General features: G+C 39.6%; 1 protein-coding gene across 9 annotated transcripts in view; it reads right to left on the bottom strand.

Annotated features, from left to right (window-relative positions):
* EPB41L5 (erythrocyte membrane protein band 4.1 like 5) overlaps window positions 1-24,974 on the bottom strand; it is a 54,854-nt gene that overhangs the window by 5,994 nt on the left and 23,886 nt on the right. For 7 of the 9 annotated variants that reach the window (XR_008437878.1, XR_008437879.1, XM_053982455.1 and 4 more), the window contains exons 10-25: window positions 24,644-24,732; window positions 24,406-24,475; window positions 23,545-23,714; window positions 22,983-23,089; window positions 22,275-22,302; window positions 20,049-20,091; window positions 19,632-19,747; window positions 10,718-10,884; window positions 10,122-10,216; window positions 5,074-5,202; window positions 4,454-4,515; window positions 3,690-3,800; window positions 3,040-3,133; window positions 2,029-2,106; window positions 1,139-1,180; window positions 607-734 (exon numbers count right to left, since the gene is read on the bottom strand). Coding sequence is in view for 7 of the 9 variants with exons in the window: in XM_053982455.1 (XP_053838430.1) it covers window positions 607-734; window positions 1,139-1,180; window positions 2,029-2,106; window positions 3,040-3,133; window positions 3,690-3,800; window positions 4,454-4,515; window positions 5,074-5,202; window positions 10,122-10,216; window positions 10,718-10,884; window positions 19,632-19,747; window positions 20,049-20,091; window positions 22,275-22,302; window positions 22,983-23,089; window positions 23,545-23,714; window positions 24,406-24,475; window positions 24,644-24,732 (1,529 nt within the window). In the remaining 2 variants the exon portion in view is untranslated. The remainder of the gene's footprint in view (window positions 1-606; window positions 735-1,138; window positions 1,181-2,028; window positions 2,107-3,039; window positions 3,134-3,689; window positions 3,801-4,453; window positions 4,516-5,073; window positions 5,203-10,121; window positions 10,217-10,717; window positions 10,885-19,631; window positions 19,748-20,048; window positions 20,092-22,274; window positions 22,303-22,982; window positions 23,090-23,544; window positions 23,715-24,405; window positions 24,476-24,643; window positions 24,733-24,974) is intronic. The other 2 variants (XM_053982459.1, XM_053982461.1) reach the window with 2 other exon arrangements.

The raw sequence follows: 24,974 nt of genomic DNA, 5'->3' as shown, positions 1-24,974 counted from the left end.
ATGATGGATTACGAGAGGAGTATTGCTTCAAAGAGCATTCATGGCTGTTCCCCTTGTAACTTAATGAGACCAACAGACAAACCTTTCTAATGGACAACTGCAGCAGAGCAAACAGAATGAAATTTAAACAGTGCAGCAGCAGTACCACTGCCATTCTTTAAAGATGATCGCTGCAAGGCCCGATGGCCACTGCCATCATTCTGCCTCATCAGCATGGCAGAATGGAATAGCAAGGGAAAAGGCTTCTACCAATTTGGTTTTCTGACATCCTTATAGCTTGGAAATAACTGGGGGGCATCCCTCTCCACACCAACTAATCCTCTGGCAGGTACTGAAACACTATAAAGAGATTTCTCAGAATTTTTTTCTGTACCATAACTTTAGTCTAGCATTAGAACATGTGAGCAGATAAGGAAAGAAATTGAAGTAAAATTATAATATACACACATCCGTTTATTTGTCATACTTCAAATGCTATGAACTGAGACAGAGCTACAGTTTATTAGCACAGCAGAACAAGGCATTGTGTCTCAGTGGCCTCTGTAACTATGTCAGTGGAAGCAATTAGAGTGCCCACACTTGTGGAGTGAGCTGAGAAGACCTCACCTCACTTCAGGTGCCTGCTGGGATGGTGTCAATCCAGCTGAGGACATCAGGGTCTCCGTGCTGCCTTTCACTGCCTTCAAAGACAAGGCAACATTATTTCCCAAAGGCCCGTTGGAAATCAGTCCTGTCTGAATGGGGAAGAATGAAACAAGAAACTCAAACAGTGTTTTTATCTATCTATAACACCAGCCAGGACAAGACAAGCTAACTTTTCAATATGATTTATGTATAAATGGCAAAAATAGGATTCATTAAACTCCAGACTGGGCTTTACTAATACAAATTCTTTAAGATATTTTATGGCATTTACCTGCAGTACAATACAGCAAAAATGAAGTTTAACTATTAACAGGGTATATTGTCTGATTTACTCCAGCTGAATTAGTTTGCTTTATTTTTGGTCTGGTACATTAATTTATAGACCTTCAAACTACTAAAAATTATTGTATTTTATTATTTAACTTTAACTCCTGTTTCTTAATCATGACAAAAGCTTTCGTTTTTTTCTTTAAGAAATTGTCAAGTAACTCACTGGCACTATCCACCTCGGTGTTACAATGGGCTGAGAAGACGCCTACAAAAAGCAAACAAAAGCTCAATTAAAAGGTTGAAAGTAGTTGAGAACGCTGTCAAAATAGCATACTGCAGGCGTCCGGGGATGCAACAGCATACTTCCCAAAACAACACCTCCCCCAAAACAATCCGAGATATTTGCCCCTCGTTAGCCTTTGAATCATGCTAGTGATTAGGTGGAGATGTGGCACCCACTGAGCACGGAGCCAGACACTCACTGGGAGCAGTTTCAACTCAGTGCTCCCTTCCAAAGGAAAGAATCCATAATCTTTTAGTGCTTTGTGGACAACCTTAATCCAGAGTACACTACTGTGAAGAGTTTAAAGGTTCTCTTTCTTCCTCCTTTCTCTTGGTGCATAAAATGTAACTCGTTTTTGCCAGCATAGTTCAGAAGAGATTTCTTTTTATCTACATAAAAGGCTTGATTAGCATTACAAGTTTACTATTCAAGTATTTGTGTGTGTATCTATATATACAGACATACACACACGTACATGTCTTCCCATGTAATTTCTGAACTATGTATTACTGAACCCTTATGTATCCCCAAAAGTGTGAGAAGCAGACTGGCACTTGCAGCTCTGCTAAAACAGTACTAGAGGCTCCTGTGGCACACATACAGGTTCAATTTTCAGGTTCCTTCATTTCCCCTGCAAAACTGTCAAGTCTACACCCCTACACCAGCCACCCTGCAGGTGGGGGCCATGTGAGCAGTGATCCCTGTCCATCACTTCTTTCCACTGCTGCAGATCCAAGCCTGGCAGACAGACACTAAAGCCAGAGGAGAGTCCATGAGTAAAAATCACTGTTACGTGCAAAGGAAAAAGTTTGGGTTTGAAATACATTTACCCGAGGTGTGGCTTCTGTAAAGTCAATTAGATTCTCTGTCAGTGATGTTAAGGAAACGTCCTGGTCATCTGGAGTGCTCTATGGAATAAATCAGTTTTGAATTGAATTTCCAGTACTAACCACCCAGGTCTACTGAATACTCTAGTGCCTTCCTGAGTTATAGACCACTATCTTTAACGAACATCACTTTTTATCAGGCCTATTTTTCCACATCTTTCCATTTGATCTTTTTTATAGCCTTTTGATTTCCCTTGTTCTCACATTAAAGTACTGGAAACAACATCGCTGCCACTGTAAGCAAGCAGTGAAAGTGTCCCTTCTCCTCTGCGAAGGTGGGGCACAGCACCATTCAAAAGGTCAGCAAGGTCTGGAGTGGGGTGTTGGAACTCGGTGAAATTTGTGATTATTCAGTGTGATCAACTATGTAATACTGGTTTAGAGGCCCAGCAGCTACAGGGCAGGGTGTTTTGGTCATCCAGAACAACCTGTCAGTCTGTTCAAGTAAAGGCAGCACAGATCCAATGCATTGGACTCTACTTTTCTTTTGGAGAGGGACAAAAGAAAGTTTAATCCCTGAATTTGTGCTCTTCATGGAATCCAGTTAAAAAATACCTTAAGGTAACTAGAATATTATAAATAAACATCTAAATTTAAACTTTTCCTTCTGTGGTTCTTTTGATGGGAACTGCCTATGTCAGAATTTCATCCCTACTGTCTCCCTACTGGACCATGAAGTCGTTGGGATGTAAGGGGCTCTCTCCAGTGTGAGAAAAACAACCAGTTTAGAAAAATAAGAGTTACACCAAGAACTGGAAAGGACATGCAGAAATGGCCTTTGGAAAGATCTGTGCAGTGTCCTTGCCTGCTTCAGAAAGCACTCTCTGGCATTCCCCAGCACCTGGCATTCACTGAGTTATGAGAGGCATGCAGCAACGTCTGCTGGGCTTGCCTGGAGGCATCGGGAGCTCAGAATGTGACATAGAAACCTTCCAGACTGGCAGGTGGTGATACCTTTGAAACAGCAGCCTCCTCAGTTGAAGCCAGGTTGGCTGGAATTAGCAGGTCCTCATGGTTAGAGTCAGCATTGTCCTCATTCAACGCATTACTGAAAGGGGAAAACATCCTCATTAGCACCCTGCCTGGATAGCATGGAACAGGGCTGCTTCCCAGACAGCTCAAAACCTTGACACCAGTTCCACGGAGGCAGACAGTAGACTGTTGTTTGTATGTTAATGTAAATGCCTTCCAACTACCTCCACAGATTACTGCTCTCTCCCATAGTTCCAGCTACAGCTGTGTATAGAGCCAACAGTATCAATGTCTTCTATCTCAAAGGAGTTTTCTTCAGCCCTTGTGTCTAATTTGCCTGAAGCCTTTCCTGTCATCCTCTTATCTTCCTCTTTAGAGCCGGGGGCAGCAGGATGTCAGGAATCTCAGTCCTCTCAGAAGATGAGAGAGATTCACTTACTGCTTGCAAGGATACTCACCCCGAGGCCTGGCCTACTGATTAACTGCTGCAATGGTAATTAAAAATGCATCCCTAAACCTGCTTAGATGTAGCCTAAATGCTCAGCAACTGTTCCTCATCTTTTCAGGCCTTTTCATCATAACCTCCACGTGGTCCCCTTACCCCAGAAACATGTTTCTCCAGAATCACTCACAGAACAAAGGTGTTTGAAGCAGGGATTGCTCTCAGCAGCTCTCTTGGATTTTGAAATACCGGACTGGTTGCTGGGGGACTGCTCTGTGATTTGCCTGACAGGATAAGGTTCCTGGCACAAACCAACAGAAAACAAAAACAGAAAACAAGTACAACCTTCCATGAAAAGCTCTTTATGAATCACTTGTTACAACACAGTTTTGGGACTCCTAATGTAGATTTTATTTGTACATTTTATTTACAGTATCACCCTCTGCTCTTTGACGTCTACCACATGTGCATCTTCACAAATGGGTCAAGAAGTTAGATGTTGTAACCTTTTAAATTTTTCAATGCCTGCAGCAATTCCATTGGACCCTGCAATCATTCCATATTTAGTAATTCTCAGGAAATTGTCACTGCAGGGGTTTGTATACAATTTTTTTTCATCCACTAGAAAACACCTACTGTGAACATACCCATCCCCTCCCCACACTGAAGATGTTCACATTTCAGAAATAATTAGTGATTGAAATTGCTGTTGTAACAATGGTCATCAAGTATGACAGAATAAAAAGCATCTGTATTACCTTGTATATAATAAAACTTAGCAGTTATAATCCTGGTTTTTATCTCAAAACCAATTCACACTCATGAGGTTAAAGTACCCTATGCAAGATAAAATGCAATGGCAACTGAGCCACTGGCAGACCAAACTAAACTGCAGATTCTCAGTTCTGTAGTGAGGTAACTACACCACATGTTTCTTACAAATCTATTCACTACCTGGCAGCAGCCTCCTGAATATTGGAATTCTTGACACCTGTCATGCTGTCATCTTTTCCAACCTGAGAGGAAGAAATGAACAGAGACATACATTTCTGATACCAGTTTCCATCTTGTGCCAGTTCTGAGATTCACAGTAGAGCTGAGTGTCTCTATCCCAGCACAAAAATGTGCTGTTCATCTACAGCTCAGGGACTTAGAACATCAATTCCATATGACAACTTCAGTGCAGAAATAAAAATAGTTCACCAACAAAACCAAATAAAATACTGTTATTTGCTAAGGAATTTACTACAACATGCAAAAAGCCCAGTCTTAGTGACAGAATAATTACTTGATTAGAAGTCAACCTTTGGAGGTTACCTGTCTCAATGACCTCTCAAACCAGGGCTTACACATGGTCTTGTCTTGTTACCTGTTGAGTATCATCAAAGACAGAAATTCCTCCTTGGGCAACCATTCCGGTACAGAACAATTATCACTGTGAGAAGCCCTCTGACTCTGCCTTGGACAAGGCTCTTGGAACACCCTTATCTGCAGGGCACCTTCTCCAACCTCAGGCAATTGAAGAGAAATAAAACATTTGAGAGCATCACAGCTCTGCTCAGTCCAGTATTTACCTTGTGCCCTGCTTCTGCCTGGGCCTTCAGGATATTGCTTTTGAGATCTGCTGGAAGCCACTTTGCTGCTACGATTGGGCTCTCGATTGCATTGTTAAGACATTTATCTGTCAACTTCACCACTTCATCCTAGACATGAAAACATCTTGATCAGAAGCAGTTTCCACATGGGCAAGTCTGGGCAGAAGTTCATCAACATCTCTAAATAACAACAAGGCTCTGAAGCCAGAGGAAAGTCAGTAGATTTATACTGAAATGAAAAAGCAATTTTTTCCTTTATTTTGGAACTCTTCCTTTATTTTGTAATGTCAAGCAACACATAAAGGAAAAAAACCACAATGCTTGAATATGGATATGCAAACTGCTGTGCTAAAAATACAGTGTGCAAGAAATGAAGTGCATCCTAAAACTGCAGCCTAGATTACTGAGAGGAGATTAATATAACAGCCATTATATCATGTCAGTGTAGCCTAAGTAAAAGTTGATAATTTACTCTCAAATGCAAGTTGGGAAGATTTTTAATTTAAAATCCACTTATAAGTTAGACCAAGAGTTTAATTAATGTGCTGGTAACTACCTCTCCCACCACTGATTATATCAGAGCAAACTGGCAGCCAGATACACAATGAAGAGAAGTAAAAAGGAGATACCTTTCACTACAGTATATTTCATGATGAGAATTTCATTTCTTAATTATGAAATGTTAATTAAGCATTCAATCTACTAATTGCTATTTGATTAGTGGCAGAAGGTAATTAGCTGAGTGAAAACTAAACCCTCTGACCTTCCGTCTGAGGGTATGACTCAGCAGGGGGAGACAGAGTCCTGCTTTCCTCACCATATGCCATGGTCTAGAGCAGGCTGTTCCCAGGAGGCAAGTGCTGCAGGACTGCCCGGAGCAGGGACAATCCTGCTGCACTCCCACCTGCACCAACTGCAGTGTGCCCAGGAGGAATGAAGCCATTGCAAAGAGAAGAGCAGAACAGAGGAGTTAAAAAGAGGTGAACACCTGTCCCTCCACAGATCTCCATCCACTCTCAGATTTCTAAATTCTCTGGAGACACTGCTGAGAACTTATAGTAATTTACTCTTTAGAGAGGGGAAAAACATTTCCTTTTTTTTGTCTCCCTCTAAAGCACCTTTTGGGATATCCAAACAGGATCTTAGGAGACTATCTAGAGGAGAATCCATTTTCAAATTTTGACCCAGTCAGCAATGAACTTCACGAAATATCCAAGGGTCACTGTCAACATAAAAAGCTATGAGGACCAACAGTACTTTTAAGTACTTTTATTTTAGAGAAGCTGCTGGTATTGCCAAAAGGAATAATTACAACTAAATTATTATTATTTGTACAGCTGCAGCACCCACTGTGATAATCTTTAAGTCTTTACTGGACCTGACTGCAGTAGATGCCATGTGTGACACTACCTGCACAGCATTTTGAATGCATTATTCCACTAATACAGTAAATCTGATTATTTTAACTGAGCACATCAGTACACTGGTGCTTGTTTACCTTCCTCTTAGCTTCCTCCACCTGAAAAATCAATTTAATTAGGTCACTCTAGTCTATTAATGATTAGACTCCCTTACTTTTGAAACAGCTTAGTTCTAATACAGAATATTTTAATTCAGTAGAGCACAAATTTCATACCACCAAGGAAGTATTGCCCTCAATATTAATGATCCATTTTTTTCAACCTTATTTTGCACTTGAAAAAAGCATAGGTGTCTTACAGGTTTTTTTAATGAAAAAAGCATGTAGCTAGGGGGAAAAGCATCTGGCACCTGCTAATGCCTCCAGATGTCTAATTTACAAGACATTTCAGGTGTTCACACAAAACAGTAAAGCTGCTGGGGTTTGTCATTATTCCAGCTCATTAGGAATGTCTGTTGTTTCCATGGACTAGACCAACTACACTTGTACTGTGTTCTTCAATCAAAACATGGAGCTAGGCATTGATGCAAAAAGGCAAGGAAAGATTAAAGGCAGTAAACAAGGCATGTGATCCCAACCCTTTGTGCTTTTGAGCTCTGTTCACTTTATGCAGGAAGATGGAGCCTAATGCAGGTACATTTTGAACCAACTTCCATGTATTCAGAGATCACACCAAATTCAGAAAAAGTAAACCCTCGTGTCCTTGTATTTCTGACTTGGGAGCAGGCTTTGAAGACGGGCAAACAGGGTGAACCTTTATTGTTCATTTCCCTTCAGAAGCTGATGAAAGCAGAGCGTTGGTGTGTTTAAAGCTATTTGCTCTCTTTGTCAGATCTGGTCACTGCACTAGTGAAAGCTGGGAAAGGACAAAGTCGCATTCTTCCATCGCAACAGATTTTGGCAGTGAGCAGCAGAGAAGAATGAAGCCATTCATTCCCTCGCTTCCTCTTTTTCTCTAGAAGAACAGGGGAAGCTAGATAAATATTTCCCTATCAAAGAAATCAATCAGGATTGATTGATTGCAAGTATAGAATTACATAAAGATGACTGTCAGGCTATCTGTATCCCCTGATGGAAAACAGTTAAAGATTTTTAATTAACAAAGCTGAAGTGAGTTGGCATATAACAGTGCCATGAAGTTCAGGATGCAGCTCTGCCTTCAGGAGTAGAAAGATGACACTTTCTCCCAATGCATTTTACCAAACCTCTTATGTACTGTAACAGTTTCTGCATGTGCTGAAATTTCTAATCACACATGTTCAGAGAGAATGCTGAAATACTGCATTCCCTCTGAAATAATAGCAAGCTCCAGGATCTAAACTTATTGCAAGCTTTTAGTGGATACATTGCAGTCCCATACAATTCTGCCGGAAGAGGATAGCACAAACACTTCTTTTACTAACAGATTAAGAAGAAAAGTAAGTAGAGGAGAAGAGCCCACAGGTACATTTTATAACAAACACCATAAATGAAAGCTTCTATGTTTTCTAAAGCAGCCTTCAAAGGCAGGAAACAAAGTATTTTTAATAGTGACTTTTAGGTCACTCTTTTCAGGACTGGTTTCCAAACCATTAACCTTCCTCTCTGAAGGGTGTGCTCATTTGGTGCTACTGTAACCTACATGTCTTGGCAATCTGAAGCATTGGGAATTTAAAGTATGCAGAGTCTCTAATCTTTGTCTATCTTTTTTAAACACACACTCTCAAGTGACTTTTTGGTAAACTACATCATAGGCAGAAAAGTTTTATTCTATCTCTTCTACCAATCTCCAGTGATCTACTCTTATATTTTCCTAAAGTAATTTGCAGTTCCTTCTTGAAAGCTGAACTGTGTTTTACCTACCTATTGGCATACTGTTGATCCATAATTCTTTGTTATGCAAATGTTCTTGCTCTCTAATCAGATTACTGTCCTCCCAGCATCTGTAACCTCTAAAGTTACTCAGCACCTTATGTGACAGCAGCTGGATGACTGTGACTGCTCTGTATTGGCAGCTGTTTGTTTAGCTCATTACAGGAATCTTAGCTTGCTTATTAAAAATCAGCCACAATTTAAAAACCTCTGAAACAGGTTCGGGCCATTCTCTTCAATGAACCAATTAAATGTTCTTCTCCTCTCTGTCTGAACTAAAGTGGAGCTCAACAGCTAAAATATTCTTAAATCAACTGTGTTCATTTGCTTTAGTTTATGTAGAAGCAGTGTTTCAGCATAACAGAACCTACAGTCTACTGACTAATCTTCTTAGAGACCTGGTAATCTTTGTAATGCACTCACCAAGCAGAGAGGTGCACCAGGCAGCCCTTAAAGGGGACAGGAGCCAAGCAGCCTGCAGCACCACCCACACCAGCAGCCTTCTCTCACATGGAGGTGGAAAACACACGCTTAGGAGTGGGCTTAGCTCAAACACACACTGTTAAACACCTCTCCTGGCACCTGGTTCCTGTTACTATTGAGGGAGCAAGAAAAATCATAGCTGCTTCACTCAAAGTGAGATAAATCCTCGGGCCTCCCTGCAAGGGAGGGTAATCTAAACAGAGATAACACTGTCAGGTGTTTCACTCTCTCTGCTTGCTCAAAACACAAAAATCTCCCAAAGCTTTTGCATCAGAGAAAGCAGAGTAATGGAAAATTAAATTTCATTTTTTAAAGCTCATTAAAAAAACCCAGAAGAATATCCTGTCAGGGGGCAGTTGTGTGATAACCAGTGAATTTATCAAAGTTCACTGCTGTTCTAAGGGAGGATTCTGGCCTCTCCATCCCATCTAGCAGCACTACTTATTTTCACTATGGCCCTGGCATTTCTTTGACCCCTTCCCTGAACCTATTTAACTCACTATTTACCAAGCTAAAGAGCAAACTAAAAACCTAAAGAAACCCAGAACCTCAACAAAAAGTTCAAAACAAAGGCAGTTTGTAGATATATTTGTTCACTGAAACCTGCAATGATTCCTGGTGGTGAGAGAGGGAAGCTGGGGAAGAAAAAGTGAAGAGGAAGGAGGGAGAAGAGAGCCCTCACCCCATTCAGGGCATTCAGGCTTGTACTTTGGCTCAGCTGCTCGTGAAGTGCAGCCTGACTTGCTCAGAGAGATTTGAGAGCAATAAATCAAACCACATCACTCCTCTTTGTGTAAACACAGAGCACTAACACTTACATCAGAGAGCAGGTACAAACTGGCTACTTGACAGGAGGGATGGATCATCAGCAAACCTGACTCAAAACAAAACATCAGAACAACTTTCTTGGAATTGAAAACTGCCAGGAAAGCAGCTCAGCCCTTCCAAAAAGAGGGTGAACTACCCAACACCATGCAGGTAGTAACCTACAGATAAATACAACTGAGAAACATTTCAAGCATTTATGCCTTTTACTCCCACTGATTTTGGAAAATCTCACCAGGCTGCAAGTCTGCACACATGCACCTCTGCCCCCATTTTTATCTCACTGCTTTGTCACACACAGGTTTATATATCATAAAGCATTAGTATTTCCTTTCCCCAGTATTACTCACTCATCATCTTAGAAGTCTTGCAAACAGAGCAAGGCAAGGCTTTTCAGAATGATCTGAACAAAATTCAGGACCATAGCAGGGGAATGAAGGCCAGTTACCTGCACGTTTATGTTTACATTGGGACGCTCAGTTGGCACGGGGCTGCTGTGCTCTGTCTCCAGTTGTTTCAGCTTTAGGAATGGGTCTTCATATACTGAAAAAGACAAAAAATAGATCATCTTCCTAATGTTACCGTGGAGTTATTTGACTTGTAACTTGCATTATTCCTGAATACTAATTACATAATTTTGAAGTTGTGCAAAAAAGCACAGGGATGGGGGAATCTACTTGCTCCAGCTTTGGTGCAAATTTCAAGCCTGCAGACTGTGTGCACCAAATGAGAACACTCTGCACTCCTGGCAGCTCATTTAGCCAGCCATCCTCACAGTGAGCCAGCGAACACAGAGTTAATTGCCTAGATGGTTGCACTTTACTGTCTTTGTGGACAAAGTCACATCCAATGAAGAACTGACTTTTCACTTGTATCTCCCTCCTTGCTGTTCCAGTAATAGGTGAAACTGTCCTTATGTATATAATCTAAGGGAGCTTCCTAAAACAATTCTGCATTTTTTGTAAGGAAACAATCTCGTATCAACCAATTATTTAATCTTGATCTCACACATGATAACATAGAAAAATCTATCAGTTTGCTTACGATCAGAGTCTGCTTTGTCTGCAGCAGTTTCCTTTGTGCCAGGAGGAGGGCAGCTAATAGCCTCTTCTGAATCTCCTGTTGCCAAGCCAACAACTGGACGGCCCAAGGCATCATCCACACAAGTTTCTGGCAACTCTGTGCTGTCTAGCAAATCAACAAGAGGTATGCTGCAAAGGCAGAAAGATGGGCAGAGAGATGCACAATTCTGTTACCACTCTTCCTGTAACAAAAAAAAGCTTTAACACATGCAATCTCTTGTTTCAAGATGTCTTCTGCTGACCAGCCACAATCTACAAAAACTGTTTCAGGTAACTAACACACACTGGCTTTCAGTGAGCTTAAGAAACATGAAAAAAGGGAACATTTCATATCTGTATAAGAGACTTCATAACAGAACAGGTCCACATTGCCTCTGTGTCATCACATAGCAGTGGAAAAAGTGAAGAGAAAAGAAGGGAAGTTTTTTATCCATGAAATACACTCTTTGGAACAAACATCTGAAGTTTTTCTAACAAACTTAAGGAACCCTTTAGGATTTTTACAAGAGAAAAAGAAAAGTTAGGGGGAGGGAACTTGGTATCACAAAAAGGTGTTTTGCAGCACTTCACCCCACACTGGTAAGCAGAACAGAGGGCAAAAGGGTGCACTGCACAGGACTGCTCTGACACTTACGGTCAGGCATACCTAGAACCAGTTTCAGTTCTGTTAACTTAGGCAGAGCTGTGAATGAAACCTTAGCAGTCACAGTGTTTTAAATGAACCACAGCATGTACTCTGTACCCTGTCAGGATCATTTGTTTCACCTCTCTTGGTTTCTGATGGAAATGTCTCCATTTAATTTTGCCCTATGAGCTCTATTTTCAATGAACAAGGAAAAACAATTATAAAAACAAAAATGATATTACAATGTTTATGTTGAGCAAGAGTCAGGAATCTCATACATTTCTCTAAAGCTTGGGAGCAGCTAAAGCTATTCTAACAACAAACTAACAAACACAGAAACCACTGCTGCACAATGCAATGGTTAATCAGACAGCCTGTGCACACAACTGCAGCTCTACTGCTCCCCAGTTCAATCAACAATCACTCTCAATCAACAATCACAGTTTGGCTGCAATATAGATTTAAGAAGAAAAATCTATCAATCCCTTTTGCAAGTCCTGTCCCAAATATGAGAACAATGATATCAAGCCCATACCCACCACAACAGAACAGAACCTACCCTTAAGCACAGACAAGAGATGTTTTCTACTTGACAGTTTAGACCAGTTTTTCCCTTACCACTACCAGGTTAGTGCCTCATGTCCCCCTCCAGCCCCTGGAACCTGGAAGCAATGCCCCTGTTGTCACTACAGAGGCTGCAGGAAAAAACTCCTTCCCCTTCAGCTCAAGCACACAAAGAACTCTTTCAGTGTTAAATATATACCTCTGAATCAGATTACAGGCTATCACTGTTCTAGTGCTAATAATGTAAGAATAATTTTAAGTCAATTAATTGCTGTGAGGCAAATTGAGGCCACTGGCTTGATTCTCTTGAAGCAGTGGAATAAGAAGCTACTAGCAAAGCAAATATAGGGAAAATTTTTCAACTTCCTGTGCAGCCTCTCTCTGCACCACTAATGGGAAAAGGCAATCAGCACACAGTCTTGCAGAGAGGCAATAATGGATACAGAGATTTAATTGTTAGAACTAATAGACAGGAAGAGATGCTCTTCCAGTTAAGGCAACAAGGAATGTGAGACTGAATCCACACCTTACTTTGCTGATACATGAGTCAAAATGTTTTATAATCTTCATATTGAGAGAACAGTTTTCTTCCTATTTTCTGACAATTTTTGGTAAATAGTCTCCAATCTTTAATATGACCACTATTTTAAGAAGTTCAGATTTTACCTACAGCATGCAGTTGAAGGAACTTGGCATAAGTACGGCCGCGCGTCACATAAGCTGCTATGAACTCCACATCACACAGATGATGTAGAGCACCAATAACACTTCTTGTGCTTGAATTTCCCACTCCTTTTCTTAGTATTGTAAGAGAAAACACATGAAAAATGAAGATTTTCTTCCTTAATTGCTAGGATAATTGCATTACACTTTTCCTCCTCATGACTACTACAGTAACATTTACTAGACAGACAAGAGAGTTGATTCAAAAACTTGCCTACTACAGATAAGGGCAGTCTTCATATCTGGCAACATTCTCAAACAGCACACACAGTGTCTAGTGTGCTCCAAAAGCTGTGCACTATCCAAAAGCTGTGTACTACTTACACTGAGATGGTCAAAGTTTGTAAAAAACCTCACTGCCATTTGTGCCCTGGGATGGAGACCTGGCTGAGATAGCACAGACAACCAGGATGAGTCCCTGCAGCTTCACCCCACATCAGGACAGGGCCTCAGGGAAACAAAATGAATTTTAGATAAACTCAAGGAAGCCTCATAAGATTCAAGTAGGAATTGACCCCATCTTGCCTTCACACCCACTGAAACACCTCCTGAGCCACCTGAAATAGGCAGTCAATAAGAGGAAAGTCATACTTGGGGGACCCTCAGCCATTGGAATTTGCAGGCATGAGTTCTCCAAAGAGCAGCAAAACCTTTGAAGTCTCCCAGACTCTTCACCCTCTTCAGAGCACCAGGAGGAAGACTACCAGGCAGGCTTCATAAATGGCCCAACCACAAAAGCAAAAAGCACAAAACCTTGAATCAATGCACAGAATTTCTGACACCTCTTATAAAGTACTGATGAACTGGCACACCAACCATAAGGGAAATTGTCCAAGACTTCCCAGGAAAAGTAGGGCTTCTACCACAGTCAGCTCCCACTCATCAGGAATTGAACAGGCATTACCCTTCCACACACCTGCATTTACCCACATATAAAGGGATATTTTGAACTTTGCATAGTAGTAAGTGCTGGGCTTTATGCCTTCAAATCTATTTCTACCATCATATTTTAAGAAAAATTCTCTGGGAAATGCTGATAAAGGATACCAGGAGTTCAAGCCACATAAATAATTATGAATATAGGAATAATGAAGGGTTGTAATGCATGTAAAGGTTTGTCAACCCATTAAGAAGTCATTACATGCTCAGGAGCTCACACAGTTAAGGGAGTAGCTAATGAATTACTCCTTCTTTTTGCCTGGCCATATATTGGTATAAATATGTACCACACAGCATTCCACGCATAATGTGACTGACAAAGCTCTCAGTTACAAGTGGTGTGAGCAATCTTGGTTTTTTTCTCCCTCAACTACACAGACATTACACAATATTGTAAAATTGAACATCTTATTTTTGTTTGCATATTCTCATGCAACTTTATAAATATGAAAAAAAACAAATGGGTTTGCTTCACTCCAGAAGTTTACAACATGCACCACTCCAAACCTAAAACTAAAAAGAGCACAAGAGATTTTTCCAATCAGCTTGGTAGGTGTCACAGATCTTTAGTTTACAGCTTGCTCATATTTTTTTTTAAAGCAGTGTTGTAAAATAAAGACTCATATTTCATTAGCAAACTCTTTCCCCCCATCAGATGTGGGGGTGAGGAAGCCAAAATATCTCAGGCAATATTATGTCCTCGCTGACATTTACTTCTTGGTTCTTCAGGTCTGGATATCTGAAAACAATGTCTTTTTATTTCTGGCCTCTGTGGCAATTTGAAGTACAGTGAAATAATTTGAAAATCATTCAAACAACTCCTTTATCCTAAAAGCTACATAGAAATTAACTTTAAAAGCCCTCTGTTACAACTTTTCCACCCTTTTTTTAAATAAGAAAAGAATATTGCAATTTAAAAGCAAAAAACTTCAGAAAACACAAGAAAACACAGCGTGTTCAAGGGTAAAGGTTTGTTCTTCATGTTGTTAAAGGACCCCAAGAACACCAATGATCCATGAAGCTGGAGTCTTAACCTCTGACTTAACAATTAACCTTGTGACTCATATGGTAGGACTGGTGTTTGTCAGGAAATCTTTCTGTTTCTTTTCAACTGGACCAGAAAAGCAAAAAAAGAAAAAATGTAAAAAGCAAAAAATTATTAAAAAAAATACTCTTCCCCTTTTTGACAGTTCTGCTAAATTTATTTTTTAAAAATTGAAAATAATTCTATTCCATTTCCAAACAATAGTTCTCAGAAGAGGTCTTATTGAGGGAAAAAAAGGTTGGTTTTCAGATCAATGACATATCTGAGATATTTTTACATGACCATGGTTCAAAAGAAGGGCCAGTTACATCCTCTATTTCTCTTAGATTTTTGAAACCATATTATAACCCACTAGTTGCACATGCAGTTTTATAACAAATGTGACTTCCTGCATGGCTCTCAAACCCAGCTAAAAAAATGAATCTTTCAGTCATTAAGGAAACCTTTAACACAATTTTAAAACATATCTATCTATATGCACACATAGATAGATATATGCTGTTTTTAAAGTAAGAGTGATGTGTGGCTTCTGATCTATATGTAATTTTTCTTTAAAGACTCAATACCAACAGCACGATCTGCAGAGCCTTTGTAATAAAAGCTTCTGCCCCTCTACAGTCAGCTCCAGGTCCGTTGTCCTTATGCCAGAGGGAGCTCAGGAGGCGATTTCCCAGCCTGTGCCGGGAAGCAGTCCCGAGCCCCGGCAGGCCCACAGTCACAGAGCGGTCATGGTGGCTTGCAGAGCGCAGGCAGCGGCAGCGCCGTGCAGCCCCGCGTTCCTGGCGTTGCGCTCGTGGACGAACGCGGGGCACTGTCCGTCCGTGGCGCGGCTCCTCGGCGGGGCCCACGCCTCCCACGCGGCTCCACCACGCTGACAGCGGCCGGCGGCGTCGGGGGGCCTGGAGCGGTGGGGAGCGGGAGGCGCAAAATTAGTCAACGGGCACGGAGGAGGAAGAGGGTGGAAAAGTAAAGCAAAGGTGAGGACAAGAAGATTGATGCGAAAAGACAAGGAAAAGGGGCATTCCTGGAAGGTGAATACTGAAGGGAAGAGGCATGCAAGTACACGTGCACATGATGACACTGCCAAATAAACCCCTTTCTGCACAGCATCGCGCACGTTTCTGTACAAGTCCAAATCAACGAGTTAAGCTCTCATGTATATGTTGCTTACACTTCCCAAATGTAAAGCACTTTATATTTCAAAACACTTCACAGAACTAAGCAAGAATCATGTGCATTTTACAGATGTGAGAAAATAATGTGAATGAGGAACAGACCTCAAGCATACAGTACGTTTTATTTGCAGAAAACAAGTTTAAGTGGCAGGTCTAAATGTACACCTGAAGCAAACATCTATAGCAATACCAGTTTTCAAAGTGACTGGAAAGTGCAGATTCTAAAGTAAATTAAAAAAAAAAAGAAGAAAATAGAAGCTCAGAAAAAATGAACATTACTGTGCAGGAGCAAACAGTAGAGCAAATGAATCATCCACAATTTAGGTGACTAAGGGATTAATACTATTGAAGAAGTTGTCTGCAGCTATAACTTGCATGAACATAGAAATTTAGCTGGAAAAGAACCATTTTATAAAAGGTCACAACACAAACTAAGACCTCACTTTCTAATTTTGCATATGAAAGCATAATGGTTTGTAAATTTTAAATTTTGAGTTCCTAAAATCAAATCCACAGAAATGCTGTGCACAGTTATGGCCACTCTTTGCCACGGTTGGTATGAAGTCCTCCAAAAGCTAGAAAGAGGTGCAAGGGAGAACACTCATCGCTTTATTCAGTCTTTTGAAAAATATTATTATGCAGGAGCCCCTGGAAGGCTTTAGGCACAAACATTTCCAAAGCCATAGGGATAAGCAATTAACTGAAAAAAGCCAAATTTTAAAATAGTTTAAAATGGACAATGATCTGTTAACTGTTGTCTGTGTAGCACTAGGGTCCTTCACTGCTATGTTTTAGGAGAGGCTGATAAAAGGTACAGTCATACATCAAACAAGTGCTTTATAATAAAAAGCACTTCATAAACTACTCAAGTAAGGAAATTCCTCAAACAAAGGTATTCCTTCAGTTTAATGTAAAAGCTTCGATTTAATGAGCTGAATCTAAACAAAGTGGAAGGACTGTTACTGTTCACATCGAAGGGTCAGATGGCCTTCAGCTCAAATTCCACCTTCTCATGTTCCAGAAGAGCTAAGCAGACAGCTGAGTTGGAAGATCACACATATTAAGGCAGGCAAGCAGAAAAGTATGCAGGATTCACAGTGGTAAATGATTAACATTTGGGGATAGTCCTCCTTTAGAAAAGAAACAGGATTTATGCAAAGATTACCCATGTGTAAATACAGAATTTTGGGTTTTGTGAAATACACTGAGGAAGTGACCCATGAATACTGAGGGCTCCAATCCCCAACAGTTCATTCCTCTATTTTACCATTTCTGTCATGGATGTGGTTAAGGGCAGGCTACATCCAATAGCAAAAAAAAAAACCCCTACTTCCCTACTTATCCCATAATAAGGAAGTAACTATTAAATCTCTGTCTGCTGTCCTAACTTCGCAAAAGAAGAGCTTCTTGGGGAAAGACTAAACTTAGAAAGACACTGATCATGTTTTACGTTTTCCAGACTCACAACTAATATTCCAGACCATTTTCAGATCCTGCAGACCAGTACAGCTTTCCTGTACTGACAATTTTATAGAAATGAAGTAAAAAAAAAATCCAAACAAAACCATAAACCCAGAAATAATAAAACCCTTTGTATCTGGCACGTACTTTCTACAATCTGGCAAAATTGCTGTTGGCAGTTGCAGCATTAACATTTTAAATTAAAGGAAACATTGACATTAGGAAGGGATCTAAGCTGCAAAGTAGCCAATAGAGGCATCTGCCAAGCAGAGTACAGAAATCCAGGAGGTCGGGACCTTACTTCTAAACCCCTTCAATCTAACTATCCACAAAATCCACAGTCCAGATAATTTTGGTGTTCTCAACAATCTTTGGCAAGCTCTCTCTAAAGGAAGACTATTTTTCTGACAGAAAGCAAAGATAATTCATGCAGAAACAGGCCAATTAAAGACAGTAGCAGTTGAAAGGAGGTCTTGTTAGCAGTAGGGAGACACCCTTGCAGGCACAATAGCCAAGTCACAGCCCCCAGCAATAAATATATATGTTCTGGCAATTCCATTAACCTAACCCCACTTCCCATCTAGGAAACCAGAATGTAGCTCAATTCCTGACTCAGCTCTGAACTGTTGTCTTTTTTCTACAGCTGGATTTGCCCTGGGTACAGGCAATACTGTTTCCAGTGAATACAGCAAAACCAGAAGACAACTACTTTCACTAACAATGTCTCAAAGAAATGTAACACAGACACAGTAGAAGCAATGCACTCTCAATTAAAATGCATCAGTTGCTTGTTTTCTTTAGGACACATTGTTTTGGGTTACATGCAGGTGTATTTCCCATTCATTCCCATTCTTCTATACAAACACTACATCTTGCAGCAGCTGGCATGTAAGCTGAGATTCCTGGACAACGTTAAAACAGACAGGCTCAAGTTCTCAATGCTAAAAACAGGCATAACAAACCCAAAACTGAGTGGCTATAGAGCCCTGTCTGCTTCAGAACCAAAGCAGCAGGATTTCAGTAAGCAGCAGCAGCCTTGCAAACATGAGCAGGAACATTAGCACAAATCAGGTACCCAAGAAGAGCTGGTCTGAAGCCAAGTCAAACATTTCCACCAAAGGAAATACAGGTGACTAGCACTCATCTTGCAGTTAGGCCAAAAGAATAAAAATAAAACCATATTGAAAATGCTGAAGAATAAAGATGCCACCACCTTTCACCCACCACCATGGAAGGAATCGAGCGATCAACAGGATCCCACCATAGACAAGCACAGATTTCAGATACTAGATAAATCAAGGGCAAAAGAAAGAAAAACAGCATTTATCATCATATGTTCTGATTGAAATGTCAATAAAATGCAACTCAAAGCAGAATTACCATCCCCTTTATCATTCAAAACTGATAGTATTAAAAGTCTTTAAATTAATACAGTTTACAAAATCACATTTGTCACAGCACTGTTAGAAACAGATATCATCTACTTGTAAGAGATACTGAAGCAAAACAGATTCATATGCCTGACAATGGGAGAAAGATCCTTTTTCTTGAGGGTTGAAACTGCTTAAGATAAGAGCTTTGGTGTCACTCCATTCTACCATGACTGCTCCTGATGAGTTTGGCAGAAGCCAGAATTTCCCTTCTTGAACAAGCCATAGGCATGAGAAGCCAAAGATATTAAAATGATCTGTGCACAAGTACTGCATTGATATATGCCAGTTTTGGTTTGAAAATAACTTTGCAATATAGAATTAGTTTAAGAAGAGATAAATGACATGTACACTTATCTATCTTCAAACAAATCCTCTTCATTTTGAGATGCATCTAATCCATAAAACAAATACTCTGATTATACAAAATCAAAGCTCGTATCTTCAGCTTGTGTCATTTTCCCCAAGCTCCCATTCTACACAAGCTCATGAGAAAAGTCAGCTTGCCTATTTCAGAAAGTTCAAAAGACAATTCACAAGGATACCAGCTTACAAAGTTCTGTATTATCCTAAGGATCAAAGTTAAGTCCTTGGACCCCATGATACCAAACAAAGGGTTACAAGCTTATAGCAAATGAGAAGGACCCAACTCTCTCCAAAACTTGAAAATTCTACTCCTCCTTAATTCCTTTAGCCCCGAAGAAATTTTCTTTTGGTTGGCAGTGACTAAGCCTGTTGTCCTCACCTCTCCACACACAATTCATAGGAAGAAATCAGCTGCATCATTCCTAATTTGATTGTCAACTTACATTAGAGATACAAGGATGGCAGCTTATTTAAGTACAGATAAAGGAAAAGCTACTTGAATCATGCATAAGTAATCAGAATTCATTTCCCAGCAAAGCTTAACATACCACTTCTTATCTTGCTGGCTGGCCCCTGGGCTCCTTGGGAGGTTTTCTATTTCCACTAAGACTGGCGCAGAAGGAACTGCTGTTAGGACAGGTAGGTTTGGCTTTGCATTCCAGCTCTTTAGAGACAGAATATAAACAAGTTATTATACACACATTAATGAAGTGATGACACAGTAAAGTGAACAAAACATATCAACACTTCTTCTTAAGCACAAAGCTAAAGCAAGGCCATTTTCTTCCCTCACTTCCCTAGCACTGCATATCTATGCCCAGTCTTTTCCAGCACTGTACACAGTTAATAGTTAACTGTAACATTCAATTGGTCAATCACTGGATTTCAAGAACAGATAACAAAATCTTCAAATCTGTTGAGACACATGAAAATTGCCTTTAGAAAGAATGTAAGAGAGTCCTTACTTGTGATCCATTAGTTTGGCTGATAACAGCATTGTTTGCAGCACTGAAAGACAAGAAGAATTTAAAACTGAATCAGATCAACAAACTGCTTTTGCAGGCTTGTAGAACTGTAAGGACTTTCAGAAAGAAATAGAGTCTAAGATATTTCCAAAGTATTAATCTCTTTTCACAAAGGCTATCAAGTTATTTTTTCTTTGTTCAAGCTGTAGTTTATCTGTAACTCATCTGTTTTAACTCTTCCTTTCCTAAACCAGTTTGGTTTAAAAAGTCTTCCTGATTCAGCAGTAAGATGTGGCACTTCTAAAGCAAAAATTATATAATTTTAGTTAAAACACCCAGCAAAATGTGACATTGTCAAAAGTTCACCTACGTGCTGTAGATACTATGTCTGTTCCATAACTAGAACCCTCCTGATTTGACGTTTCACATCACAAGAGTTTATCAGAAAAATTAAAGAGCTTCTTCTGCATAGAACCTCTAATGGACCTAAAAGCAGCTGATCAAATTTACATGCACAGCAACTCAGCATGGCATTAATAATAATTTTATGTTATTAAATATTTACTATATTTGGTGAATTAAATAAGACCCATATCCCTATTCTTGATGATTTCTGAACCTGCAAAAGACATTTTTGAGACTTTAAAGCAGTAATTATGCATTATAGATTTCATGCAAAGCAAGCTTTTCTCCCAGACTTCCAGCCTTTTAAAAAAGGTTCCCATCTCTTACGACTTTTTAATTTTCTGATTTATGGTCTGGACAACAGCTATGCAACCTGGCAAACTGACAATTCAAACAGATGTCTGTATTTACTTCAGTGACTCTTTAGAATTATTTTACTTAAAACACCATTATGTCAACACTGAACAAGCTGTTCCTTGCCTGTTTCCCCATTCACTCTTTCTCTATTGAGCGAATGTGGAGGCTACCCCAGAATATTCAGAAATATTAAGGAATGCCTTCTGACTAGCACATTCTCCTGTGCTGGGTTAACACAAAAGAAGGGAACAACATACATATTTCATGATGCATTTCAATTAGCAACACTGGAGTGTAGAGTTTCAGAAATGGCATAGCTTGCTGTGGAGACACAACAGTGCCACACCTAAGTGCAGATCAGGAGACCGCAGTCTTATCAGGAGGAGAAACTGCACATGAAGTTTCTCTTCCCACTCTCAGAATGACCTAAGCAACCTGAAACTCATAGAAGGGCATGACAACACAGAGCACTAATCAGTCACATTTTGCATGCAGAGGATCTTAATGACACCCAGGTTTGCAGAGTACTTTCCCACTGTATAGAAAGAAAAAACAATACAGGAAGTCACACTGCAGCCTTGTCCCCACACTTTGAGACCTCTTCCACTCTCATGCAAGAACCAGCTACTACAGACAGAAAATGTTGGGCTGCATTAAGACTGTTGTTCTGAAATGTTATTTTGGCATTCTGTGGTGCTCATCATTGTGCTTAATATCTGTGAATATCTACTTTTTAAAAAAATAATTTGGTTGCAACTGATCGTTGAAGTGTTCACAAGTTATTAAGGCAAAAGACAGAAACCAGAACCGAGTGAACTAAGTTTCTTCACTACCAGGCACTTCCTTTTAACCTGTTTTCCTCTCTTCCCTTAAGGAAGGGTATGAAAATTATATGATTCAGATACATATGAGTAATTTACATTGCAACAGCAAGTATGAACCTACATATCCAGGAAGACTTTTGGTAGAGAAATAAAGAACCAAAAGGCATCCCTTTCAATGATGATCATGCATAAAAATAAATGCAAGTGTAATACAGAATATAAAGCCATCAACTTATTTCAAAAAATACTCATTTTACTGTCTTTTCCTGTCTTTGACCTTCACTGAATGAGGTATTTCAGTCACACAGCTGGAGCAGGCAGACTACAGATGAAAGACCTCCTCACAAACTTTTACCTGATCACTTTGATGGCAGCACATGAACTACAGCTCATATCCAGCAAGAATCATAGCTAATAATAAACAAAATTCTTTGCTAGCTAGTATGCAAGTCTGGCAAAATTGTCTGTGTGACAGCAACACAGAAGCTTTGCTCTGAACACTAACTTTTCTATAAAACAAACACTACCCACAGCAAAACCACAGTTAAGAGTCCAACATGATATCCTCCTTCCGCAGATATGTGCTCAAGTAAAGGTGCCAAACACCAAAGACAAATTCAAACACTGGAATGCACATTACCTTGTTTCTTCCAGTTTAGCAGTGTATGCTGCAAAAATATAAAGCATTAATTAAAATTTAATTTATAACTAGGTTATTAGTTAAATATTAATTATATTATTAATAAAAACAGCCTAGGACTGCCTAAAAGTAGGCAACCAAAGGAGCAAAAGTTGAACCAAAAGAGCAAAAGTTGCACAGATCTCATGTATAATGTGTGATAAACAAAATCTAAATCAGAAACTAAAATAAAAAATCTGAAGAGCAAACTAAAACCAGATTTAAGCAAGTATCTGAAAGCAAACATGGCTGTCACACTTGACCTACGCAAGAGTGGTAGTCAGAAACAAGGTATCAGCTGCTGTTAGATCATGACAATGAAGTGCAGCTCCTAACAACAATGAAAAAAATCTCAATGACAAAAATTTTGAACTCAGTTCATAAATTTAAAATACTGTAGTTAATATATCACTGTTTCCTGGGCCCAAGTTTTCCATCTTAATACCAAGACCTACTGTGCAATTTTTATGGGCAAGCTGGTTTGGACATGCTTTGGACACAAGCTTTTTCTGGTAAATACATGAGGTCTCTAAGTCAAAGAAAACCTAATTTTGAAAATTCAAGAGAAGGGCAAACAGCTACAGGAGAATACCTACCCAGAATTTTTAAAGGAAATAATTACTTGAGTCTCACATTGGATTATACTTCTCAGAATGGAAATTCTTTTACCTTTCATTTGCATGGTTCGTCTTGAGTATCTCTTGCTGGGCCTTCTTTCAAAAGATGCTGATCTCCTGGCTTTGTTGGTCTTTGTGGTTTGATATTCTGTTTTCCCACTAAAAATGCCATGTAAGAGTTCAAAGCAGTAAAATAAATCACTTATTTTTAATGATGGAATAGAGATAATGTTCATAAAAACATCACACTTCTATTTTAAATTCATCTCATGTCAGTATTAAGAAAACATCCCAAACTTCACACCTCAAAAGACCTTTCACAAAAGAGGGTAGGAGTTTTAGAAACATTCTCTTCTTCACCCCATTTCCTCAAGACAAATGGCAGAAGCAACCACTTTTTAAACATTAAGTAGCTGATAAAAGCATGTGTGCCCTTTGCATATTTCTGCGATCCCACTGCACGAGTTTTGGAGAAGCTCAAAATTCTAGAAGAGAATAAAGCTTAAGTAATATTGCCAAAAGTCACAGAGAAAGCTGATAATGTGACTAAAACCCAGCATCCAGGAAGAGCAAGGAATGACAGGAGGTGTGTGCCAAATGACAGTGGCACTGACCTGTATCGGAAGCGAGACCCCAAGCGAATGAAGCCAGACCGACTGGAGCTTTTCTGGACAGGCCCTCGGAGCCGGAAGAAGGCGTGGTGCTCCACTGCACATTTCCACAAGTGCTTGCAGGCTTTGGGATGATCCAGTCTAAATACAAAAGTGTGCTCCTGCTCCTTTCCCTTAAAGCACACAAAGCACACTGATGACTTACAAGGGGCTTGAATAATTCAAATCTAAAATTCCATGCAAGCCAAATAAAATTTGCTTTTTATGATTCCTTATATTATAAAAAATGTTTTAGGCAGGAAAATCAAGCTTTTCAGAAGCTATAATGAACAACTGCTATATCATCTAAAGTTGGAAAAGGCTGGAGTCCATATATTTAACAAGCCAAACCTCTGAATAACTACAAATTAAAGATACCATTACAACAGGAAGGTACTTGTTGATGAGGCTAACACAGTTTCACTTCCAAATCTAATCTTCTCAAATTACCAATGCTCACTTTTTAATTGTCTCAGGGGTATGCAATTTCTTCCCCACAGAAACAAGTCTGAAACCCGCTGAAGTAATTCATTCTACTAAATGTGGTATGTGGGATTTTTTTTAAACTTTCTTGCGCAATGCACGCTATTTCCAAAGTACGTGCTCTAGTTTCACCAGGAATTCTATTTTTAAAAAATGGATGACAGAAAAGTTTATCTTTTACTTAAGTCCCTTCATTTCCCTCCTCCCCACCCAAGTCACAATCACAAATCTTTCAGGCATCCACATTAATTCTCAAAACTTAAATATAAGGAAAGATTAGAAGTATGTAAACTAGTACTGTATAATCAAGACTGAGATGTAACTAAACAGATATTTATCTACCTGTTCATCATCTTCAACAACAACTAGAGTGAGTTTGTTCTTCTTGAAGTCAAGCCTTGTTATCTTTGGCCTGCCAGATGAACAGAAAGTGCAGGTTACATCTAACTTTAGTAATTTATGGAGAAAGTACCTCATATTCATGGTGTTCTCACAACCCAAACAATTTTTTTTGCTATCATAAAAGAAACAAAAGAACCAAAATAAAAAACAGATTTTAGTGTACAATCAGAGAGCTTACCAGAAAAACAAACCAATCTTTGTGTCTCCTTCAAAGACAAGAACTCCTGTAGGTGTTAGTCCCAGGCTGTAATCATTGCCATCTCTTGCCTAAGTGCCACAAAACAAAAATTAGATTCATTTTGGTGATTGACCCTCTATCCAATTTACTAGAGTGATTCATGTGGTTTGTTTGCCCAGTGTTATAATTGCACACATATCTGCTATCTTATACAACAAAACTCTTGTGTTTTGATGATCTTATGCAATGGATTTTTCTTGTTTGCAACCCTTCAATAAGGCTGACTAAAGAGGAAAATTAAAGTTCCTTGATTTGTCTGTTCCTTATGCAT

The sequence above is a fragment of the Vidua macroura genome, chromosome 7 (genome assembly GCF_024509145.1).
Source record: "Vidua macroura isolate BioBank_ID:100142 chromosome 7, ASM2450914v1, whole genome shotgun sequence".
Taxonomy (NCBI): Eukaryota; Metazoa; Chordata; class Aves; order Passeriformes; family Viduidae; genus Vidua; species Vidua macroura.
Note: the sequence above shows the minus strand (reverse complement) of the source record. Positions and strands in the feature narration are given on the sequence as shown.